This window comes from Thrips palmi, unplaced genomic scaffold, assembly GCF_012932325.1.
Source record: "Thrips palmi isolate BJ-2018 unplaced genomic scaffold, TpBJ-2018v1 HiC_scaffold_16, whole genome shotgun sequence".
In the NCBI taxonomy this organism is placed as follows: Eukaryota; Metazoa; Arthropoda; class Insecta; order Thysanoptera; family Thripidae; genus Thrips; species Thrips palmi.
In genome coordinates this window covers 14421585-14441811 of record NW_023144625.1, presented here as the reverse complement: position 1 = coordinate 14441811, position 20227 = coordinate 14421585, and the positions used below count along the sequence as shown (strand labels likewise).

The 20227-nt window shown below is 60.6% G+C and overlaps 1 protein-coding gene across 1 annotated transcript in view; it reads right to left on the bottom strand.

Moving 5' to 3' along the window:
• Positions 1-20227, bottom strand: part of LOC117642240 (protein grainyhead) — a 109992-nt gene that overhangs the window by 41440 nt on the left and 48325 nt on the right. The window contains exon 3 of the mRNA XM_034380200.1: positions 2657-2914. Coding sequence (XP_034236091.1) covers positions 2657-2914 — 258 coding nt within the window. The remainder of the gene's footprint in view (positions 1-2656; positions 2915-20227) is intronic.

Sequence of the window (20227 nt, the reverse complement as noted above, 5' to 3'; positions counted from 1 at the left end):
TACAGCCTCATTTGGCTGTAAAGCACACCGCCACCATTTGTACGCGCGGCCGGAAGAAAAAGTCCGGAAAGTGGAGAAAAATAAGCGCCGTTCGGACGCGATTTGGCGTCGGAGTCCTGGGCAGTTCGTCAGCGCCAAGGCCTGGATGGGCTCGCGGCAGCCTTGGCGCGGCAGCCAGGGTGCCGTGGTCGTCGTCGTCATGCTCATTCTCACCGGGACTCGCGCCGTAATCTGCGAGGTTCATCTCCACCCCGCGGTCTGAATCTGTCTCTGTCGCGACGCTGCCTGCAGCGGCCTGGCCTGCTTCGCCTGCGTCGCCTGCCTGGCGGCATCGCTGCGGTTCGTACCGCCTATCTGCGCCTCCCATCAGCAGCCTCCACCAAACAAACAATTAGTAAAAATGTCGCTTCGCTGCTCTACCCGCCGCGCCGCCGCCCCGTAACGGAACGGACCGCGCGAAACGCGGCGGCAGCGCGGCGACGTCGATCAGCGTCAGACAAATGTCGCTGGCGCTGCTGGCGCAACGAGAGGCCGAGGGAGACGGAAAAAACGGACAAAACAAACGATGCTCGTTGAGGCGCAAGTACCGAGCGAGAGGCCCCGGCCTGGACCCCGCCTCAGTGTGTGTTAATGGTTCGGCGCTCTGGACGCTCTGCCTCCGTGGGCTCTCGCCGTGTGGGGTCGCGGCCATCGCGGCCAGCGCGGGGCAGTGCGACCTCTTGACCCCGCCAGCACTACACTGTCGAGAAAAAAAAAGATAGCACGCCGAAAAAAAATAAAGGCACGTAAAAAAAGGAGCGGCAACAAGAACGTTTCTGACCGCGACGATTTTACTACCGTCAGTACGTACTCGAATGGAGCCCAACAAAACTGCTATGCTGCCCTGCACGGCTGCGCGGCCAAAGACAGCCGCAATGAAAGACCCGCCCAATTTTAGTACCGAAAACCGCACGAGGTCGCCACGGCGCCTCGACCAGTTGCACGCACACACACAGGCACACACACACGCACGAACTAACTTGTGCAACGAGTCTGCGAGATATAATAATCCACGGTGATTACCCGACGCCAGAGCCGCGGCCGCTAAAGCAAAGCCAAAGCAATGCTTAAAGCACGGCACCGATTGAAATACAGCCGTCGCGTCTCGAGTTCGTAAACGCGAGTAACAGACGGCCGCCTTATTTTAAACGCACGATCGGTCAATCCGTGCCGTGCCGTGCCCTGCCGTGCCCTGCCGCGGCGCCGCGGCACGGAGGTGGAGTGGGGGTGGGCCCCGCGGTCATAAAGTGGCCACCCGTCGGCCGCGCGCCGGCCGCCCCGTGACGAGTGGCCACCCTACACGGGAGGACGGCGTCGTGGCGGCGCCCCTACCGTCTCCCTACAGTGCGTGCTGCTCCACGGTGACGGCGATGACGGCGGTGACGAGAGCATTGCGTCAAATCAACATTCAAATCATTCTGTTGCCGCTGCCGCCACTCGCTGCTGCCCCTCGGGGAAAGATACACACACGCACACACACACACACACACACACGGCGAGGGGAGAGAGAGGGTGCGTGTTTACAAGTGCGCGCGCTTTCTTACTCTCAATCGGCGCGGACCGAAAGGAAAGGAAAGAAACAAAAAACGGCGAAGGTGAGGAGAGCGAGGAAGAGAGACAGAAAAAAAAGGAAGGAGGGCGATGCGGGGGGATGAGCTCAACGATGCTGCTGCGTGTCTCTCTCGCACCCCTGCACGGGGGTGCTCGCTCCACGAGTGCGACAGAGACAGAGCGACGAAAGAACTTTCAGCATTAGTCCTGCCGCAGCGTTGGGTGAACGCGAACCCGCGCAGTACACCTCTTCGAAACGGAAGAAGGATGCAAGCGAGGTAGAAGGGGGTGGAAAGGGGGGGGGGGGGGCATGCACCACTGTTTGACATGTACTGTACGGCTCGCTACGCCCCCTCAGCCACAAATCAGCTGGCGGTACGGTACACTGGGTACACGCGCGGCCACGGCGCGGCCCAGCAGGAGCCGGCCGCTCGATCGATCACCTCGTCCAAGTGATATTCCCTGTCCGCTTTTTCTCTCTCTCTCTCGTGGGGAGGAGGGGGGGGGGGGGCGGTGCCCGACAGTGGCGGCACAAGACGGACGCGCGAAAGTGACCTCGTCGATGCCGGTCTGGGATTGGGATTAAAGAAGCGGGGAAATGGGCAAAGAAACGCGACGATATTGGATCGCGGCATCGTCATGGTTCCACTTTTCCAGCTGAGCGGCGCGGCGGCACGGCACGGCGCGGACCCCTGCCCCGCCGCCTCGCCTCCGTAATCCTCTTAGCCGAGTCGATTGTCCCCGCCGAGGGTCAGGATATTGATACGTTTGGCGAAAAAGTATTTGGGCAGCAAGGTGCCTGGCTGCCGGGCGCGGCGCGCGTAGCTGGGGTGCGCGGTAATGGATTAGGAGGGGAATCGATTCCCGTTCCAGTCGATTGGGATTTGGGCTGCGACCCCCCGGCTCACGCCCCCTGCAACAAGTACCCCACGCTGGCCGTGCTGCCCGCACCCCGGCGGCGTCTGGAGACCCACACGCGTGGCGGCAAGCAGAGCGCAGCGCCAGGGGTTCAAGCTCACGACGTCCATGACGTCATCCAGGCTCGCTCGGCCCAAGGCATACTTACGGCCAGAGCTCGCCCAGCTTGTCCGTCTTGTACTCGTACACGTTGAACGTCATGGGCGGGTTGGCGTGGCCGCCGTTGGCGGCGTCCTCGGCGTCCTGGGCGTTGATGTTGAGCATGGCCGAGGTGGCGGCGGTCAGGGGGTGCTCCAGGGAGCTCCGCCAGCCGCCGTCCGCCTCGGCCGCGGGGTGGCTCGGCGGCGGCGCGTCCACGTCGGGGTCGCCGGGGGAGCCGCCGTCCACCGCGTCCTTCCGCCGGGTCCTGGACACAGACAGAGGCCACACCGTTAGAGCGACTCCCACTCAACGATCCCATTCCGAAGGCGTCCATCGAAAACGCCAAACACTTGTCAGCGAACAGATAAAAACTTTTATTTCCCTCGGCCGTTCTGTTCTCTGTCTCTTTTCGGGCACACCTGTCGCCGCGAATTTTCCAGGCCCGGCTGGCCGGCAAGGACACAAGACACAAGGATGTGGCTGGATGCATTAAAATCCACTTTATCACTCATGTATCACTCTCGGCCCAAAAGCAACCCTCGCGGCGCGGCCGGCACGGGAAACGCCAAACGCGGCTCTTGCGGGAACACTAAACCACGGCAATAAACATAGCCTTTTACAATCCGCCTCTAAAACAAGTTTCCAAAGCTTTCTTGGCGCTGCGCGCGCGAGCTGAGGCCGTTTGGCGTGCGTGGTGGTGAGACGCTGTGGGGGCTGCCCCTCGCGCGCACAAGTGCATACTCACACACACGCACGCACACACCTACAAAGTTCACCTGCGGCTTTAACAAGCGCCCTTTCTGCCTCGCCTTCCGGGTCACCCTGCACTCCCTGCGGCTCCCTGCAGTGCAGCGCCGCGACGGCAGCCGTCCTTGCCAACTGGACACGTGTCGCCGACATCATCATCATGCAATCGGGTCAGTCGCCGCGTCTCTCTCGCACTCACAGCGCGCCCCGCGTTGCGGCGAGGCGCCGTTCGGAATCGGACTAAGTGGCGCGTGTTCTCGCGCGGCCCCCGCCGCACAGTGGGCCAGAAGACCGGTGGAGGCAGTGCCCGCGCCCCGGGGCCGCCGCCGTGTCACACGGTAGCGACGTGCAACCAACGCGGTGGGAGGAAAATGGCCGAAATGCAGATACAATCACCGCCAGTAAATAACGCACGTCTTTGTCTTTCGAGGGGTTGCTCGCCGTCGGCTTGATTCGGCTTGATCTTCATTTGTCAACGTCATGTAGTCAAAGACGAGGCTCTTCCCCGTATCGGCCGCCGAGGACGCCGACGACGACGAGGACTCCGAGAGCGTCTATCAGGAGATGATCCATCCCCGTCGCGCGCCGCGGCCGGGCCGTGGCGGCAGCGCAGGCCGGCGAGGAGAAGACCGCCCGGCCGCGGAGCGCGCACCTCATTTCTCAAAAAGTGTTTGCCTCTCTTTGCAATCGCAATCAGGAGGCAAGGCGATCACAATCTTCGTCGCGCCCTGCAGCGCTCTGTCTCTCTCGCTCCCGCGGCACGCCCCGCGAGTGCGAGAGAGAGAGAGGAAAGCACACTGCCAATGCGGCTCATTAGCAACTCTAGCCCTCCAGCCTCCTCGCCACTTTGTTTTCCTGCCCAAACCGGCGCGACGTTTTTCCGGTTTTGGTGACAGCTTCGATTTTTCTCGCGACGACGACTCACTTAGCATGCGCTCGGAGGGGCTTGACGGCTCGGAACCACAACACCGAAGGCTGGCCGCCAGTGCGTGCATTGCGGGTTATTAAGTGTGAGAACCTGACCGCAGGCTGGGCGACGGCCCGCCTCGGCCCGTCGACCACCCCGAGGAGTAAAGTCTCCGTCAGGACGAAACAATGTCTCTGCGTCATTAATTCCACGTTATTAATAGTTGTCGAGTCTCTCCTTGACGTACTCAGGCGCGCGCGACGCTGTCGCAACCGTCCGACACGACGCCGACGTTCGTTGCTTCGGTTCGTTCTGCCAATAATTGGCACGGCAGTGCGAATAAGGTTTCTCTCCTGCGCGCACGTGCGCGACGACGACGACGCGAACGCTGCGCTTTCGTCGCTCTGTCTCTCTCGCACGCCAACGGGACGCTCCATGAGTGCGAGAGAGACAGACCGGTGCGGCGCGCCTCGGGTCGAACGGGCAGAACGAACGAAAGAACGAACCAAGACACTGCAAGACCGAGAGTCCCTCACGCTTGGCGCGCTTGGCGCACGGCACGCGTCATGTCGTTACAAAAGCACGGCGCGGCGCGTGGCGGCACGCAGTGCACGCTCGGCCTGCTAGTTAGCCAGCAGAGGCGGCTAGTTAGCCAGTGTCCGGCCGCCTGGCGTGTCACAAGCTAGTCACAGGGCCGGTCTCAGAGCTGGTCACAGGGCTGGTCAGAGGACCGAGGGCCTCTCGAAGGCTGGCCACAGGGTCGGTCACAGTCTGGTCACAGACTGAGGCCAGTCAGAAGCACACTGGTCACAGAAAGATCCCGCTCCGGCGTCCCAGACGAGGCTGGCAGGCCACGCCCGGCGATGAATTTGTCACGGCAGAAACATCTCGGGGAACTAATGCAAGTAACGAATGACGCGTCCACCTCGATATATATATTAATTAATTAGCCATTCATGAGCTGCAGCGAGGCCCTTCGCCAGGGCGGCGCGGAGATTCACGGCGCGGCGGACGGACGGACAGACAGACAGACCTAAAGATAGGTGCACAGCTTTTACCAATACCCGCCGACGATTTTTTTTCTTTTCCCTTTTGATCGATTGTTCCGATCCAGGCCGACATTTCACAGGCCAAGGAGCCGCGCGCGTTGATCCCGAGGAAGACCATCATCATCATCGGGCTCCTCGTCATCATCCCCGCGACGCCATACATGGCGTTTTAATTTTTGCCAACAGTCGCATTAATCATAATTATTACGAAACGACGTTCCGTTTCGCGGACCGTTCGGCGCGCGGCCCCGTCCCCGTGTCCGTCCGTCCGTCCGCCCGGCCTGGAACATCAATTATTTTTCGCTCTATGTCCCTTGCGTGTGTTCCAGCCCGCGTGTTTGGGTGAGTGTGTCAGAATGTGTGCGTGTTGCGTGAGTGTGTGTGTGCAAAACTTTTAGCCCTCGAGCTAGCTGGAAGGAAAAGATACAGTGCTGTGGTGATCCGTTCCGTTCCTCGCTAGACGAATGTCAGTGTCGACAAACCAACACAAACACACACAAACACACCACTGAGGCCCGTGCCGCGTGTATCCTTGCAGCAGACGCACAATTATCATCAAGAAGCTTAGATATGAAGGCCAAATGGTGAGGTAGTGTCTTCTCTGGACGGGCAGACACACGCGATACGGCGCGCCTGCCACACACACACACACACACACACACACACACACAGTGGAGGCACGTGACACGCTTTGCATAACAGATCCCAATCCGAGTCACAGCGAGATAAGTCCGTGTACAGCAGCAGCACCTAGAGCGTCACGCAGAGTGTGCCGTGGTGCCGTGCGCCAGCCAGGCCGGACAATACACCGCAAAACGAAACACTTGCATGACCTCTCGTGCTTTTCTTAAAACTGTTTTGAGTTTTTTTTGTTTTCTTTTTTTCGTGTGTTTATTTCGCTGTTGGGCTGCCGAGTGTGCGTGTGAGGCGCAGGGCGGCGTTTAATTTCGGCCGGGGAGCCGCGAGCCGCCGCGCGTCGCCGCGAGGAGTATGTCGGAGGTCACGCCGGGGCCGAGCCTCTCTCTCTCTCTCTCTCTCTCTCTCTCTCTCTCTCTCTCTCTCTCTCTCTCTCTCTCTCTCTCCGCGGGGCGCCCCGCGAGTGCGACAGAGCGACGAGGCGCTGTTCGGAGTCAGCCTTGCAGGGCCCCACCTCATTTCCATTCCTAACAACGACTCCATTCAGCGGCGATCAATCTCTCGCTAATTTACGGCAGGGGCTTATGAATGTTTCATCGAGCGGACTTGTCCGCGACGCGTCCGCGACGTGTCCGCGACGTGTCTCTCTGGCGTCCCTCTAGCGTCCGTCTGGCATCCCTCTGGCGTCCCTCTGGCGTCCCTCTGGCGGCCTCTGGCGGCCTCTGGTGTCAGTGACGCAACCGCTAAAAGGGCACGCAGGTACCCTAAAAGTGGACAGACACTCCGGCGCGTTATCGAACGACAAGGCTGAGGCCGAAGCGAAGCGGCGGCCTCGTATACAGTGTAATGGTCTTGGCTTTCCCCCGCTGCCGCCCCGCCGCCCTGCGCGCTTTTGTCTCTCTGTCTCTCTCGCACTCATGGACCGCCGCGAAGGGGTGCGAGAGAGACAGAGAGCGCTGCTCGGAGTCCGCGTGCGGCCAGAGGGAGTGCTAATCCCTAAGTAACGAGCGGGGAGCGCGGCGGGCATTTCGCTAAAAGAAGACGTCGATATAGGTCGCGGATGATATACGAAGTTGATTACTTCGACCGCCGCCTCGCGCGCTAGGCCTCTCTCTCTCTCTCTCTCTCTCTCTCACTCACTCACTCACACACCGCAAAGGAGGAGGATTCTCACACATTTTACGGCCTCCTCTCCGCGATTCGATAATGAGTGAGCGCCAGCAAGCATAGGTAGAGTTCGAACAGAGCTCTCCGTCGCCCTTGTCTCTCTCGCACACTTACAGAGCGCCCTGCGAGTGCGAGAGAGGCAGCGGCGACAAAGCGGACCCGAGGGTGTTCATTCCGCGCGGTGGTGTTTACCCCACGACACCTCCCACTTACTTGCCCCCCCCCCCTTTTCCCCTCCCCCTTTCGCAGTGCCCTTTCGCCGCGGCTCCTGATTGGCCCGCGCGCTCACTCGCCACCTTCCCAAGTCATAATTATTGGCCGAGCAGCGCGGATGGCCACTTAGGAGCCGCGAGAGGAGAGCGAGAGAGAGAGGATCCTTTGGCGCGCCGCGCTCGCTTCGCGTCTCCGTTGGCGGAGACCAATCCGTCGTCGTCCTCGCGCGCCAAATCGGGCCAAATTTCCCGCCAAACAGCAATCATCGCGACGGCGGGAATAATCACGGTGCGTGCGACCGGAGTCACGTCGCAGGAAAGCTGCAGGAAAGCTGCAGGAAACGCGCGGGACAGTCTTGCGGCGTTACGTCACGGGCTTTATATCTGATGAAATTTATCTCCACATCAATCAAAGTGTCCCGACGCGCGGCTCGCTGCCGTGCTGCCCGCCCCGCCGGCCGGGGCGGCCGGTGGACGCTGTCCCGGAGAATTAAAGTGAAAAGCCCGAAGATTGAATTCGGGAGCCGTCCGGCGGACCGCGGCTGGACCAGGACCCTCCCCCTTCGAGTCCGCATTCGAGTCCGAGCCGCCGCAGTCCACTGCGACTACTAATGAGTTCCCTGCAAGGCTTGTAATCCTACACCTCAAAAAAATATTTCCATTTGTTTTTTTAGTGAAAATTTAGTACGCGTAAAATACAGATACGGACTAAAACGATTTTTTAAAATGTACGTGGCGGTCTATTTTAATGAAAAATTAAATATTGATCATCGTAGGGGAGGATTTTCATCAGGAACATCAGAAAATAATTAAAAAACAACAAATAGCATTTTTTTAAAAAGTAAAACTATGCATGTAGTCGAAGTCGACCGGGTATGGGGCCAGTGCAGTGGAGACGGCGCTATGTTGGTGGTACTGCACTGTGACACTGGGGTCAGTGGAGCGCGGCGGCCTGACGCGCCGCGTGGCCGCGCGAAGTGCTGCATATGGACGACCTTTGGCAGTGGCTGAGGCGCCGAGGCCCGCCCTCCCCTGAGCCCGGCGGACCGTTCGTTGGCCGGACTGACGTATCGAACTAATGTCCCGGCCGAGGCCCCGGCCCAGGAATGCGCTCGAACTCGGCCCGGCCGGCGCGGACGGCGCGGGGCGCAAATCGGGAGCGTCGCGGACATTAATCATCCTTGATTTGCTGCATTTACGCCCCTGACACGGGGCGGCACACCGCTAACGACGCCAATGCAAATAACAAGGAGATGTAACGCGGCAGCCGGCCGACGTCGCGGGGCACGCGGGCCGGAAGACCGGTGGAGGCGGCCAAAACTCTGGACGCGTTTTGAGCTCCAGAGTCACTAAATGAGACTCGAACCGAACGTGTGACCCCACCAATGGATGGCTCTCCGGACGAGGAATCCATTAGTGGGGTCACACGTCCGGGATTTTGACCGCCTCCACCGGTCCTCTGGCCTACAGGTCGTAGCTTTAACGTAGACTAACAATCGGCTCGCTTACTCCACCCGTCTAACTTTAACAGTGTGGAAGCTGCAGGGCACCGTCGCCGGCAAGTCACGCGGAGCGCTGGCTGCCTGAACGCCTGCGAGGCGGGCCGGCCCGTGGAGCACGCCGCGCCGCCGCGCTGCCTACCCTGGCCCCGCAGGCCGCCGCCCACGCACCCCACCACTTTAGCTCTCTCTCTCTCTCCGGAAGGGGCCCGTCGTCGTATCGCCTTCCGGCGCGCGATTCCACCCAGGCCCGCCGAGGCCGGCGTCCAGAGCCCGGGGACACTTCCTTTCCCACAAGCGCTTCGCTCATTACCAGATACGTTATGTGCTCTATAGGCGGCGAGCGAGGGGAGGGGGACGGGGCAGGAGCGGAGGGGAGGGGAGGGGCCGGCGGGCTGGCAGCGACAACTACATCCGCAGATAGCGGGGAATGCCTCACTCAGTCTTCCCTGACAGGTGAAAATGTGTCCCCGCGGTGCGGCAGTGCCGGGCAGTGCCGCAGTGGCGCCCTAACCCCCACGCCGCGGCCACGGCGGCCACGACGCGCAGGTGCGCGAGGCGAGTCCCCGCCGACGAATGGCCCCTGCCGAACGGCGCTCTGTCTCTCTCGCACCCGCGGCGAGCACTCGCTTTGCGAGAGAGACAGAGCGACGAAAGCGCCGCTGGCGGCGCGGGCCCCGCGGCACAGTGTTGCTAAAAGCAACATTTGGCGTGTCGCCTCGCCGCCTGGCCACTTGGCACCGCCATCATCCTGGAGAGTCCCGCGGCACGCACCGCCGCCGTCACGGAAGCGCTTTTTTTCTGCTCCTTTTCGCGCGTCGACGACGCCGGCTTCGGGACGACGCGACCCTCGCCGTCGACCGCCAGTGTAGGTTCTCGCCGTTTCTATTATTCATCCATTTAAAGCGTTTAAAACCGGCCGGCCAGCGCGGGCAGGTGTTGCTGGTCGGCCGGCCGCGCGATTTCTCATTTTCTTGCGTTTATTGCGGTTCAACGACGTCTGCGTCCGTCTGTCTGTCCGTCCGTCCGTCCGCCGTGCCGCCCCGGGCCGAGCGGCCACGCCCTCTTGATGGGATAATGCCGCCCCCCTCCGCCATTCTTTGATTATTAGGCTAAATAAAACCCAGTTTACAGCCGGCCGGGCGTTCCACGCGTCTCACGCGTTTCGCGTGCCGCGCATATCAACGCGCCCCAGCAGTGCAGCGACGGAGGAAATGGAGTGAAGTGCTCTCCGCGTTCAAGTCCCCGACGGTGCACGTCGCCGTCGTCGTGATCCTGGCCGCGGGTAGGAAGGCCACTCCAGCAACCGGACTTCGGCGACGACGATCCATTCTCACGACGCTACGTCGTGATCGTCGCGCAGGCGAACGCTGCCATGAATTATATGCCCAGGACTCTGTCGATGACTCCAGTGCCTCGGCCGGGTCCACGACGCCTCGTTCGCTCGCGTGCGCACAATGTGCGTGCGCACCTGCGGTGTGTGAGTATTGACGTGTAAGGGGAGTGGAAGAGGGGGGGGGCGTGAAATTCGCGTGACCTATAACTGCCCTGCAGAGTCTAATATACGCACCGTCGCTCCAGAAAAGGCACACCACCGTGGACCGGGAGAGCGCGCGCGTGCCGCGTGCGCCCCGTGCGCCATGTTTATGAATGAACTATGACTTATAGGCGCGCGAGCAGCGCCCCGCTTGGTCGGCCTGGCCCCGCCGAAGCTAAGCCCCGGAGAGAAGGGGCACGGCAGGGCGCGGCAGGGCACGCCACGACGCCGTCCAGAGCGCTTCGCCGTGGCGCCGCGAGATGGCAGCACATGTCCGACCTGGTCCAGCCTGTCGGAGGCTGCGGCGCCGCGGCGGGCACGCCTTGCGGTGTACCGGGAGGGCCGCGGGGGTGGACGCCGCCTGTCACTCTCACACTCACGGCGCGGGCCGCGGGGGTGCGCGATGAAGAGAGAGACAGAGCGAGGCGCAGGGCGGGCCGACTCATTGATCGCTGGATCGGATCATTCATGCCGCGGTAGAGCACCGTGGCCGATGCAGACCCCCACTCCCGTCTCACCACAACAACGAGCCGACGACAGGCGAAACCGGCAAAACATCGTAAACCGGCGGGGCGGGGCGCGGCGGGGCGTGTGCGCCGCTTCATTCATTTAGAACAAATAGCAGTAAAAAGTGGTCCATCGGTCCGGGCCGGTCCGGTCCGCTCGGCCCGCGCCTTGCGATGGGCGCTGCATCTCAATCCATCATAAAGACCTCGTAAAGGGCAGTAAAGGGCACGCTCGTTTGGAGGGGAGGGGGGGAGGGGGATGACGGACACGCACCTGCGGAGCATGGCGGCGCCCGGACGTGTAGCGTGCCGTACCCGGGCTTGCACTCTGGGGCCAGCCTCGAGCCGCAGCCGCGTGAGGAGTGATTAGTTGGCACCTCGAGGCTGGACGCCAAGCTGGCACGCAACAGTCCGTGTTAGGCTGCGGCGGACGCGTTCAGCTCAGAACGCAGCGGCGGTCTGGTAGGGACAGCAGGCGTGCAGGTGACAGTTGTCAGGTGCGACGCCACGCGGTCGCGACAACGTGCAGGCTGCGTCAGCACTGTTTCAGGAAGTTGGAACGCACGCTTCAGGCTGGGACAGCCAGCTGTTTCAGGCTGGAACAGCCACGCTGTTTCAGGCTGGAACAGCCACGCTGTTTCAGGCTGGAACAGCCACGCTGTTTCAGGCTGGGACAGCCACGCTGTTTCAGGCTGGAACAGCCACGCTGTTTCAGGCTGGAACAGCCACGCTGTTTCAGGCTGGAACAGCCACGCTGTTTCAGGCTGGGAGCAGCCACCGCTGTTTCAGGCTGGAACAGCCACGCTGTTTCAGGCTGGGACAGCCACGCTGTTTCAGGCTGGAACAGCCACGCTGTTTCAGGCTGGAACAGCCACGCTGTTTCAGGCTGGAACAGCCACGCTGTTTCAGGCTGGGACAGCCACGCTGTTTCAGGCTGGAACAGCCACGCTGTTTCAGGCTGGAACAGCCACGCTGTTTCAGGCTGGAACAGCCACGCTGTTTCAGGCTGGGACAGCCACGCTGTTTCAGGCTGGAACAGCCACGCTGTTTCAGGCTGGAACAGCCACGCTGTTTCAGCCCAGGCCGGCTGAATCGCGGGTCTCCCTTGCGGTTCAATGCAGCGGGCGGTAATTGCAGGTCAGTGCGGCCAAAGAGAGGAGTCCGGACATGGGGGGGAGAGAGAGAGAGAAAGAGGACCGTGCGCATTTTCGCCGGCCCCCTCCTCCTTCCTCTCTTCCGAACTGGGTCAGTCCACTTTGCGTTTCGTTTTGCTCCATTTTCAGGATAAAAAGGGAGCCACGTCAAAATTGCGCCCGGCCACGCCACGCCACCGTGACGGACTTTACTTTCCACGGGAAACACAAGGAGTGACGTGATTGGGGGATTATAGATTTGCCTCGGGTCACGCACCGCGCGGGCCTAGCGGGCCTAATGGCTCAAAATGGAACCGATTTTCATCGAACGGGTCAACGCAATGCCGGCCACTAACAAATAATACCCCCGACAGCCTTCCAACGCCACTTATCCTATGCCGACCTGTTGGCCGCAGTGCACACACAGTGTGCACAGTGTACCAGAGAAAGGGGCCCGCCTTCTAATGCACCTGTGCGAAAGGCCCGAAAGGCGTGCGAGACCCAAAGACAAAACGAAGACCCCGGACCGACCAAAGAAAATTTGGTCAGACATTCCTCTCTCCCAGAATCGTGCTTCCTCCCTCCTCGCCTCCTCCGCCTTAGCTCAGACCGTTGCTTTCCCGAAATCAAGCCCCGCAGTAGCCAAACAAAAACAAAACAAAAAACGCAGCGGTGCAAAAAAAAACAAGAACAAAAGGTCTCCGTCAAACCCCTGGCCGCAGGCCGCAGCCCACAAGGTATGTACTCGACAGGTAAAATCACACTTTTGCCGAGGGGGCACCACCGCAGAGGCCCCGGCAGGGCCCGGGGGGCTCTGGGAAGGAGGGCCCCACACTGCAAAGGGAGGCGGCATGCAAAAAGCGAGGCTGCGGCCCCGGGCACACCGCATCAGGGCCAGCCAGCCGGCCAGCGCCAGCACACACACAACACCTGTAATCTTTCCGCTCAGCCTATTACACGCGCCCAAATCCAATTTCTGGCGATAAATAATAATCTGCTACACGGATCGACTCATCACGCTGCCCCCCCCCCCCCCACACACACAAACACTGTCTGTGCGGTGGGGCTGGACTCGCATTGTCTAAGCAGCCAAAGTCGAAACCAAACCGCGAGCAAGAGCGGGGCCTCCTTTGAGTGGCCGAGGGCAAGGCATCCCCCGCCCCTATGCACCGCCACTCTGGTCCAGGATTGTTCAACGCGGCGGGACCTAATTTATGAACCGATGGAGAATTGGGGGCAGCTCTTCGATAGGCCACAGCGAGGGCCCCAGCGCGAGGCCCGTGGGACGGAACAAATACTACACATATCACTTTTAATGTCATGATTAGCCTTCATTAAGGAATTACGCCAACGGCGGCCTCGCGCTGTGTGTGTGTGTGTGTCGGAGTGAGATCTGACAGTGGTTTTACGACGCCTGCGCAAAAGGCATGGCATTACCCAAGAGCGCGCGCGCATTTAGAAGTGCGTTCGGCCCAAAGGTTGAGTCCCCTATTCGCAGCGAGCGTCGCGTCGGATCAAGAATTTCTCATCGTGGCGCGGATGGCGCCCGGCGGCGGGAGTGCGGAGGGGTCCGTCGGTATGAGAAACTGCCGCGCTTCGGGAAGGCTGCCGCTGCCGCCCCCCGCTGAGCCGTGATGGCCGCCCTCTTCACGGTCCACACGAAAACCCTGACAGATTCGTTTCCGTCGCTCTGTCTCTCTCGCACCTACTCGCGGCACCCCACGAGTGCGAGAGAGACAGAGCGACGAAGGCGACTCTCGGCCTGCCTGGATTAATCCGTCTAATCCGGCACTGAATAAATTCAATCAACTTGCCGGCAAGCGGCCGTACCGATACCCGTTTTTCGTAATTAATGATCACGTTTTGCTTTTGGCGGGATTCGCTTTCCGGTCCGCGTCACTGGAAGGGGATTCCCATTCGGCGCGATTTCACGCTGGTCCTGCCGCCGTGGTCAAGGCCGGGTCAGGCGGCGCGGGTCACGGAGAAAAAGGAGTTTGTCAGGCGGATTCGAACGCACCGCCCTCCTAGACACTGCCGCGGCTCGGTGGACGGCACACGCGCGTCGCCGTGTTCGCTGGGCGGGTCCCGGACGCCAACCGGCACCACGCCGTCGACGACACGACACGCCCGCGCCGCGACACGCCGCGACACGCGTCAAAACGAGATTCGAGGCGACGCGCCAGAAACACGCGGCGCGCGCGGGTCACCGCCTTGCGAACTGGACCGACACGCGACGCGGGGCGCTGCCAAGACACGCCCCGCCGCGCCCCGCCCCGCCCCGCCCCCGCGCGCCAGGGGGTCGGGCCGGCCGGCCGCGAGGGGGAATGAACCCAACTGGGTCACAGAGTATCACGTCAGCACGGTGCACCGGTAGGAAAAGTTAACGACCTGTCGCCGGCAGCAGGGCAGCACGCCGATGCACCACGCGTAAATAAAATTCGAACATCGGCCGGAGAGCCCCAGGCGGGGCCCTCGCCCCGAGCCCGGGGCCAGGCTCACGCAGTCCGCACGAGAGGGGCTGACGCTAACGCACGCCTAGCTCCACTAGTTCGAACCGACGTCGGCAAACAGAAAATCCCTTCCAATTTATGGCATGTTGCTGCTCGCTATCCTCGCGACACACACTCGCGGATGGGAAAAAAAAATAGAAGCGGGGATGAAAAACTCATGCCGACTGAGATGTTGAAATTAAAGTCCGTGTGCTCTGTCCTCGTCAGACACAAGGGGATCTTTGATATGACGTCGGATTTTTTTTTTCTCTCCGCCGCTTGGCTCTCAACCCTTGCGTGCCCCTCAGTGCGCCCCGCTTTTACAATTTATTACGTTTTTGTTCGCTCCGTCTCACTCTCCTCATCCATCGTCTTCTGTCAGTTGGACGTCAATGTACTCTGTTTTTCTTCCGGGGAAAAGCGACGCCGCTTCCGCGACGCTCGCTGAACTTGCAGTGTACTTACACGCCCCAGCTCGCGACCAAAGCATTCTCGTTATCGTGTCGCCGCTTTCAGCGCGTCTCAAATCCAGACATAAATCATTTCCTTGACAAAAATAAAAAAGTAAGAGGCCGTGTTGTGGTTTGTTTTTTTTTTAAAGCGGACTCGATGGCCTATGTACATGACGTGACATCCGACCCAATCAGATCCACATAGTGATGAGGAGACGCGACTTGCAGAGGATTTCCCCCACAAATCACCTTCCCTCCCACGGACGGCACTGCCAGCACTCGGCGGGCCAGCGTGCATGGCAGAGCTATGACAGACGCAAGCAGCGGCCAGCGGTACGACAGGGGAGGGGCACACCCTAAACCATTTCGAACAATTTTTGTACCAGACGTCCCAGATTTTTTCTAGCAGGTGGACTTATTGCACATATATCTGCAGCTTATTCTGTGCAAAAACAGCACCCCAAAAAAAATCATCTGCTCAAACGTCTCGTTCAAAATTGGACAAAACGTTTTAGTGTGCACGAGGCCAGACGAGAGACTCATTCATCAGGCGCGGCGGAGGCAGCCACCCCGGTCACGGCCCAAATTTCATTTGCTTAAAAGTCGCCTGCTCGTCGGAGCGCGTCGGCGAGGCCAACCCTAAGTGAAATCAATCAAGGTGCGCTGCTGCGTGGCGTGCAGTGCTCCGCACCCCGCGCTCGTCACCCAGGCCGTGACGGGGGATGCGGCCCAGGTCGCGGCTCCCCCGGCTGGGCCGCGCGGCCTAGGTAAACAACCCGGCGTGCGGCCCGCGGCTGGCTCGGCTGCGCTCGCTCCACGCCCTGCTCGGCTCGTCCTTCCGTCCGTCACACCGCGTCGTGCCCTCGTCAACCAGGCCGCGGCCGCACCAACCAGCGCAGCGCCACCGGCGACAGCGTCTGTCAGCGCGTCGCGGCGCGTCGACCCGCGAGAAGGTCGGGATGGTCCACATCCAGCAGCCCGGCCCGGTCCCGGGGACGCCGCCTGACATTCCGATGACAGCGGCGAGACGCCGAAACAAAAGCAGCGCGGAGCCACGCGACTAAATGAGGAGATCACTTTTATGAACCGCGTCGTCGCCGTCGTCGCCTCGTCTGCAGCCGTCAAAGGAATTGACACTGAGAATGAAAGAGTCGTTTTTGGACGAGGGTTATTTTATCACCCGCATTCGAGTACCAAAATTTGGCCCTAGGAAGCGCCTATTACGTATAAACCAATTAAGTAGAATTTCTCATCCGATCGAGGAATAAACTTCCCAGCCTAAAAATTGGGTGCCCTCACCACATTTGGGTCAAGACTCTTTCATTCTCAGTGGAGGTGTCCGAGTGGAGCGCGGCGGAGTGCAGCGGAGTGCACCGAGGCGGGTCGGGCCGCAAAACGCATCCGGTACGGCCCTGCGGGACCGCGCCGGACCCTGCGGGCCGTGCGTGCCAACAAGCAGCACCGCCGTGTGTCGACTTGAGCGCACGCAACGTCAGTCGGTAGTCCGAATTTTCTCGGACACGCCGACACGAAGGATTTTTCGCCCGTCCGCCTCGGGGACACGACGCACTGGCGTGTGTGTGTGTGTGTGTGTGTGTGTGCTTGTCTGCCTGCGTGTGTGTGTGAGTGAGTGTGAGTGCACGGCGCTAATAACCGGGCGTTGCCCAAGGTACTGCCGAAAACGCGTCAAAACGAGGTCAAAATTGCGTCACTTACAAAACACACTCAGGGACCCACAAACACCTTGGTCGGCCACTACTTAGTTTCTTTTCTGTCTCTCTCTCCCTCTCTGTCTTCGTCCAGGCCGGGCGGCGCTCCCTGATTGGTCCAGATAAAACACAATCATTCGCGGCTCCAGCGTCGCCCAGTTTGCCCGCTTGCGACACGGTCGCGTCATCACAATCATAATTATTGGCAAGCGTCTTTGCGCCCTCCTCGCAGTGTCTCTGCCTCTCTCGCACCCTTATTACGGGACGCCCCGTGAGTGCGAGAGAGACAGGGCGACGACATTCGGACGTAGCCCGCGGCTAGTTCGGTGAGGCAAGGCGGCACTGCGCGAAACGGATAGAAGGGTGTCTCTGTCTATCCGTCCATCGGCGGGCCTCGGCGGCCAACACGAATTTGCCTTCGGTCTCGGGACAGGTGGTCGTTACGCCGTGCCTGCGGGCTGAGGTGCTCCGTCTCCCTCACACTCATGGGGCGTCCCGTAAGGGAGAGAGAGAGAGATGTTTAGGACAACCTGTGACGTGGCCTCGGCCTGCAGCCCCATTGGCAGAGGCCAGAGGCGTCCTTGCCCGCCCCCTGTACACCAAGGGGCTGAGTTAGGCAACCCGCGCGCTGAGGAAGGCGACGCCTTAAACCTTCCCCGTCGCCACGCCATGGGCTCCAGCAGACCTTCGGCCGCCTCCAGGGACGCCTCCAGGGACGCCTCCAGGGACGCCTCCAGGGACGCCTCCAGGGACGCCTCGGCGGGCCGGGCCGCGCTGAAGGACTACTCCACGTCGCCCGATTCCCGATTTCACGGCCCAGCAAAAGCCTCCATCGCGATAACCGCGCGAGCCGAACGATGAAAAAGGGTGGAAAAAGGAGCGATACCTCGCACCGTAGCAATGATGGCCTGATAAGACGGATTCGCTCGCCGCGTCCAAATTCGACAGACAATTCAACGCTCCATCAGTCGCCATGGTGCAACGCCGGCCGACTTCGGGTTCGGTCCGCGCTCACAGGACCCCCTTCGCCTTTCCAAAAGAAAAAGATTTTTCCTTTCCAAGCGCGCCCGACCACGACAGCGGCGTGTCCGCGGACTGAAAAATTCTGCGCGCTGCGCGCGGACGCCGAAACGCCGCCATGATTCTCAGGTGTCGGTTTCTAAAACTGTTCCGAGAACGTTTGGGCTCGTGGCCGGGGCACGGCACGGGCACGGCACGGCAGCGCCATCAACAACAAGACCAACAACATCACTCTGCCTTGACGCAGTGCGTGTGGACGGCATCCCGCGGACTTTCTTCGCCCGCCATCACCAGCATCGCTAGTCCAGACACGTTGCCGCCACTTGTTGCTTTTGTTGTTGTTGTTGTTTTTGTTGTTGTTGTTGTTGTTGTTGTTGTTGGCGGGGCGGGGTTGGGATGCTGGAAGGTTTGGAAAGGTGACTGCACTTTCCAGGAAGGGCCTGACTTTTCCAGGTGGCGCGGCCAGCACTTCCATCTCCGGCCTGGAGGTTCACAGTGGAGCCGCTATGCAGGAGGAAACGTACGTCACGCACACGCGCGCGCACACACACACACACACACACACCACACACACACACACACGTACATTTCGGCCCAGAGTGCGTTCAAAAAGTAACGATACGAAAGGAAGGAATAACACAGCGACGAAAAGAGCGAGGAAGAAGGAGGAGAAGAAACAGAAGCAGAAGAAGAAGAGAATACTCGCGACAACACAAGGGGTACGGAAGATGGAAGGGTTGCGAGGAGCAGTCAATCGCTATCCTCTCTCTTTCTCTCTCCAACACACACACGCGCACACACACACACACACACACACACGCACACGGGCCGCGCGGGCTTTCATTATGATTTCATAAATAACGCTTTACTCGCATGAATCAGCCCGCTTCGCTCCGCGTCTTGAGTAATGCGATTAGTAACGCCGGGCCCCGCCAGGGGCGTACGCACACTGGCGGGGAGAGGGGGGGGGGGGAGGACGGAGCGTGAAAGAGGGAAGAGCCTCTTCGGAAAGAACGACCCTGTTGTTGTAGTCTCCGCTCTTTTCGCGGGTTGTTTTAGAGGAAGGGATTTGGAGTAGTAGTGGGGTGGGGCATCGGATCGCACGTTCCCAAAATTAAAGAAAGAGGGGTCGGGGTGTGGGGGCGATTGTCCGGGGGGGAAGGGGGGGGGGTCTGGACAAGGCTCTGCCATCTCATTACCGTGGGCGCCAAAAAGCCCAGGCTAAAAGGGTGACACGGGCCCCGTCTCCACGCACAATATATGACCCGCTTGGCACCAGCGGGGGGCGGAATTGGCCAGGGGGGGGGGGAGGGGGGGCGGTGAAGTCATCAGCCAAATCGAGGCATCGAAATAAGGCTTAGGTTTCCGCAATAAAAACCCGGGGCCCAACCGACCAGGAGGGGGGCACGTCTCTCTGGACCTGGTGGTGAGGAGGGGACGACGAGTGGACAGACACTGGGATGCTGGAGAGCCAGGCCTGCTCGCTGTCACCCGCACTTGTCTCGTCGTCGCAACGACGCGCTACAGTGCAGCGACCCACGCGCTTAACTCACACACACGCACACACTTCGATCAAATGAAGCACTAAACGCCGTTAATGTTGCACTCCATGCAACACACACACACATGCTTACACTCACACAGGGATCTCGCCATCCGGTCGGAGCGAGCGAGAGAGAGCGACGGAGAGAGCGAGAGGCGCGCGATTCAAGCAGCGGAGGGAGTCTGTCACTGTTAATCTATAAATCTCGCTGGCCGGGCTGGCCGGGCCTGCCTGGCTACGACAGTTTTCAACCCATTCCCGCGGCGGGGAACACGGAACACGCCGGAGGTACCCCTCCCCTTCCCTCCCTCTCCCTGGTACCTCCCTCTCTCTCTCTCTGTCCCTCTCGCCTCCACTCCAATTATTCTTTGTCGACACTAAACATGGCGCGGCGCGTATTACTGAATTTGTCCGGAGGATTTATACGCGCGCCTCGGCGAGGCGAGGTGCCTGTGTCCGTCGTGTGTCCGTCGTGTGTCCGTCGTGTGTCCGTCGTGTGTCCGTCGTGTGTCCGTCGTGTGTCCGGCTTGTGTCCGTCGTGTGTCCGGCTTGTGTCCGTCGCGAGTCCGTCGCGGACACTTTTGTCAGTCACCCCGACGTCCGGCGGTGCTTTTGCGTCCAAAGCGAAGAGCGCTGCGAGATAGTGGGGCCCCGCGCGGGGCAGCGTGGAAACGCATGCGGGCGAGTTTGGTGATAAACTCGAAAACAAGCGGCTAGACAAGCCGAGCGGCGGAGCGGCGCGGGTTCGAAACTCAGCTCTACGGCCGGAAAAAAAATGGCAGTGTGTCCCACTACTGTCCGCGCGTCGTCGTCGGTGTCACCCTCGCCATGAGTGGGACAGAGATAGCCTGAGGCCCACCGCATTCGACGCATTCGCCCATAATTTACCTAACGAAATGAGATTGCGTGCCCGGGCCCCATAAGACGGGCCGGGCAGGCATGCTTCCAGCCCCGGACACGGGGCTTAGCGAC